Source organism: Uranotaenia lowii, chromosome 3 (assembly GCF_029784155.1).
Source record: "Uranotaenia lowii strain MFRU-FL chromosome 3, ASM2978415v1, whole genome shotgun sequence".
Classification (NCBI taxonomy): domain Eukaryota; kingdom Metazoa; phylum Arthropoda; class Insecta; order Diptera; family Culicidae; genus Uranotaenia; species Uranotaenia lowii.
The window spans coordinates 316,512,334-316,517,330 of record NC_073693.1 but is presented as its reverse complement, the minus strand read 5'-3'; the positions used below and the strand labels follow the sequence as shown (position 1 = coordinate 316,517,330).

At 34.8% G+C, this 4,997-nt stretch overlaps 1 protein-coding gene across 1 annotated transcript; it reads right to left on the bottom strand.

Annotated features, from left to right (window-relative positions):
- Nucleotides 1–669: 669 nt before the first annotated feature.
- LOC129753764 (uncharacterized) lies at nucleotides 670–1,891 on the bottom strand. Its single transcript, XM_055749612.1, has 2 exons — nucleotides 1,452–1,891; nucleotides 670–1,249 (listed from the first exon to the last, which is right to left on the bottom strand). The coding sequence occupies exons 1-2, from the start codon at nucleotides 1,871–1,873 to the stop codon at nucleotides 670–672; spliced, it is 1,002 nt and encodes a 333-aa protein (XP_055605587.1). The 5' UTR covers nucleotides 1,874–1,891.
- Nucleotides 1,892–4,997: the final 3,106 nt, after the last annotated feature.

The following is a 4,997-nucleotide window of genomic DNA, read 5'->3' as shown; positions in this document are numbered from 1 at the left end:
TCGAGGCATTTGAAAATATTTCAATCACTTCCATTATGTTTGCTATGTCATCGTGTCACGTATTATTTATATTTTATTAATTAAAAAATATTTTTGATGATTTTTAATTTTTTTTATGAATATTAACATTCCATAAAAATTTCCTTATTTTAAAGATTTGACGAGGTGCAATTATTACTAGATACTATTTTAAAAGCATTCTAAAAGCTTTGATGACCAAACTCTTACAGCACAATGATTTTAACGAAGACTAAAGACATAGTCATGATGACGTTTTCGGATAGTGCCTAATAGCAAGATTTTTTATTTATTAAAGCTCTGATGATGCCTAGAATTCGATGCATAGAAAGCTTTTTATGAAGCTTGATGATTAACGAAGTTGGGCTAGCCATGATAAGGCTGAAATTGTTTTTTTGGGATGCGTTTTTAATTGAAGTTTTAAAAGCTGTTCTTTTCATAGATAATGATTTTAATTTGACCGTACTTTCAGAACATCCTTGAAACAAACGGTTTCAAAGAGAATTTTCAGGGTTGAAATAAAACAGTTGTAAAGCTAGCTGTGCAAAGCAAAGCACGATATTGGAAAAACTGATAATGGAATGAATTTCTTAGAAATTTTATCAGTTCTTGGAAAAAAACATAATTTTATTTTTACCATAACAGATGCGATCATGTATTCAAAGTAAGAACTGAAATTAAAGTAAATCCAAAAACAACTGCCATAAGTTGAAAAGCTCCATCAACTTTTCCAGGACGTCTTTTGCCTCTCTCTAGGGGTAGAACTTCATTACAGGCCACAGCAAGCAGGAACCCTCCAATGATAAGCTCCACTAAAGAAATCAGGATTTGATTGTCACTGTCATCAATTCTGTTAAGAGCCATCCCTAGAACAATTCCAACGATAGATCCGGAAGAATAAATCAAAATTGGGATAGTCCTTTTACGATTGAACCATTGAGGAAGTTTTTGTGTGGCTGGTTCATTGGTCATCGGATAAGGTTCGTTTTCAGTATCACTGTTCCGGGTAACCATCTGTTCTCCTAGGAAAAAAGCTTTCAGGAACAGATGAACTCCGATGGCCCCCAAAAGAAGCCAGATCTTGGAACCAGAATATTGAGTTCCAATTGCCAAACCGCCAACAATGGCATGCACAACACAATTTGAGAGCAAGAATTTTTTGGTGGCAAAACGAGTATAAAATACTGGTTCAGGAGACTGGGTTGATTCCTGCTCATACCGACTCGAATTCCTAGAAAATAAAAACCATACTTAATTTAGCTTATTTTTAAAAAAATACCTCAGTTTCGATTGAATACTGAAAACATTTTAAGTTTTATCTTGATTTTTTTGCATGAGAATTAAATAAAAATCTTTTTAGTTTAAACACAATCTTTTTAATATAAATTTCAACCTAAATACACTATCAAATATTGGCTCTTACCGTGGCTCACCTAGTGGAAAGTTTGAATGTCTCATCACCGCTAGCATATCCATCGGAATCACCGTCAATCTGATTGACATTAGTCTTTACATTGTTACGCGGCATTCTTGCACCAGAACCTTCCAGCATCTCTTGGATGGCATATTTCAGGAAATATCCTCCGCTGAATATGACCTCGGCAAAGCGCGGAAGACCGCTAAGAGCATTCGGTAGCATAAGAACCAGAGCCGTGGCCATCAGCATTCCGGCATCGAAACACGCCGCCAATCCGGAAACCATTCGCGGATTGATGCCTGCGAAGGTATTCCGTCGCACAATTGGCAACAGCAGACCGGAAATTGTACTCCCTAGGGCCAAGAATACCGCGCACAAAACTTTGATTCCGGAATGTTTGTCCAGCTGAGAAGGAATCGATGCCGGCTCCAGGTTCATATTTCGTATGGTTTCGAATCTGGATTCACCCAATCTCGGCTCCACTATTAGCAATCAGAAAAACGACTGACGAAACGCTCCAACCGGTTTGTCCAAGTGGTAACGATTTTTTTTCGTCAGTACGAAACTATCACTATCTACCGGGTCGTAAAAAAATGGGCGTCCATACATCTGGTTCTAGTAACTGTTGTGCGCCATAGACAGACACATTTGTTCCGAATGGTGATGAGAAAACTGTCCGAGTGATTATATTTCGATTACGATAACTGACAGTAACCATATTGGATGTACATTCCGTGCGACTCTCGGCCGGACAGCTGACAATAGCCAGATGGAGTCGTCGAATTTGAAACAGATGGGGGAGGAGTGTTTCCATTCTTGGGCTCATTTCTAGGCGACGAATGCTAGTTTCAGTTATCGATTCGGAGATCTTTCTTTGATACTTGTGCTCGTTTGAAACTGAAGTTGATAAACTATAAACTACGGTTAGTACAGGATCTATGATTGATAAGAGTCTAAAACATAGTAATAAACCCAAACATGGTACACATCTGCTTCAAAACAAAATTGACAATCATCGGTTTTACCTCAATAGACTTTTTTTTGTAACTTTCCAATCTTTCAAACAGATTTATTTGGTCCTATTTTACCACATTGTCGCTAGATGTCCAGCTGATCTTCTATTTATTTACTCATTAATCCACTTGAAAGAATAGACTAATATCTACGAAGATTCCACATCTTTTGACAATAAATTTTAAAGTAACTTCTTTGTCAAAGATTCCAGTCATTTCATTTTATTTTGAAAACACTGTATTCTTTATGGTTCCATCCTGGGTTTAGTTCTGTGCAATGCTTTTTTCTTTAAAGAATAGACCCGAAAGATGGAAATAGTCAATTTTGAAAAAATAACCGACTTTTTCTTTCTAGTAAGTCAGTGTTGTGTCAGGCATGAAAATTTTCATTCATTCACGTTGACGGCGTAATTTATTTTGGATCACTATACCCAAGAAAATATGATCAGTCATGGGTCATGTCATGACAGAAATATTCCGATAATGTGAATGTAAATACCATTCATATTCACGTGATGGAAATATATTTCACGTATGAGAAGAGTGGGCGATGTAACCGAAGATTAATCTTCAGCCACACACTATTGTTAGTTAGTGTTTGCCGTAGTATAATATTTGAAAATCAGCTTGGCAAACAAAGTTGCAAAAAATTACATTGGTGATATTTCTCATGACCCATTTTAACTATCATGTCATGACCGATATATTGGAGATTTCAATGATCAATGACAGAATGGAAAAATCTTTCTTTACCAAAATAATCATTCATAGCATGCTTTCATTTCGAAAAAATCTTAAACTAACGACATGTGAGGAAAAGAATGGGTCACTAGTCGCAGTTTTTTGGCTCATGACTATGACATTATCCCGTCCCTGGTTGTGATCTGAAGCAGGAGTGAGCCATGAATTTTGGGGCAATGCACGCACGATTTTATTCTCGTCCATCAAAATCTGGAATTATATCAAAATTAAACTAGAAACTTAAAAGTGATTGAGTAACATATGTTTCAGATTGCTTAAAACTGATCGTATGAAAGTAGAAAAAACAGCATTTACCTATAAAAGTGGAGACAATATACAAACTTAAATTTCATTTCTTTCTAAAGCGACGAAAACTACACCAATTGGGCGTTATCCGCCACCTCATTTGTACCTATCAAAAAATGCAAGAGAGCGCTAGATTTAGCTCTCATAGCTTTCAAATTCAAATTCCAGTTTTCTCATTGGTCAATATCAATCAATTTCCATCTGATTTTAAGCAATCTCGATGCACTGATGGTTGCAGAGAGAACATGACGATGATTTTATCACTTAAAGCCCGTGCGGAAGCCAAATAGTTTCAAAATTTACAAACATGGTGATCATTCTATGTTATCCGATTTAAACTAACTTAAGCCGACATTCTATACGATTTTTTCACTATGCAAATGGAATTGCGATTTGCCACATCATTGTAAACGACTAAAGATATCATTTCTGATACGAATTCATGTTTGCTGGGCTGTCCGAACTAGAGGAAAGGTTTCCTCGCCGAACACAACGTAGACTTATTTGGTGAGATCCAATCTTTTGTACTATTTTAAACATTTATATTGAATAATTTTCCTTATACACAATTTATGGGGATTAGTGTAGCAATTTTCAATTTTTGTTGTAGGTATATTAGTAATCTATATGAAGCGTTTGGTAGGGAACTTTACGCTTCATTCCTTCCCTTGTTCCAGAATATTTTGCGGCATTTACCACATGTTTGGCCTGGTCGTAGTTATCTCTGCAATGCATGTCTTATGTAACAGAAATTACGTTGAAAAGAAAAATGAAGCACGAAAGTACCGTAAACTGAGGGAACTTTGATCAGTCTGAATTTTTGCAGTTAATCATCGTTGACCAAGTCTGAAGTTAAAATATCTGAAAACTTTTTTCTACGTCTGAAAGCAAATAAATTGAGTTCAAATAGGCTAAATTTGGTTTGTAGTTGGAGATTTTTTTTATATTACCTAAAATGTAGTTATAAAGTTTTAAAATATCTGTTTTTTCGAATACTCAAAAACAAACATCACCTGATAAAATGATAGCATTTAGAAGCAAATGGACTGTTCAATATTAAAAATTAACTTTTTTTTCTATGTAAAGGTATAATTTTAAAGTTATTTTTATGGTCATTATATGATAATTTTTGGAAATAAAAAACAAAAAAACAAATTAAACAAATGGCTAAAAACCCTATCGAATGGTTAAGTTTCTATAAAAAACAAACAAAAGAACAGTGGAAGGACCTAGGGAATTGCATGATGGTAAAATTTCATTTGTTTTTGAGGTAAAAAAATATTGAGAGATGTTTATAATTTTGGCCCCTAAATGTATGCAGCAACATTGTTCATCTTTTGAGAATAATTGGATTTAAAAGAAAACGTTGAAAAACTCAATTGAGTCCATACAAAAAAATCTGCTATTGATGTTTTAAGCCTTCTGTGCTAATTGGCTTCAAAAGAATAATTTTGAAGATTTTGAAATACGTAAAAATCCATAGTGATCATAGTTATCCCAAA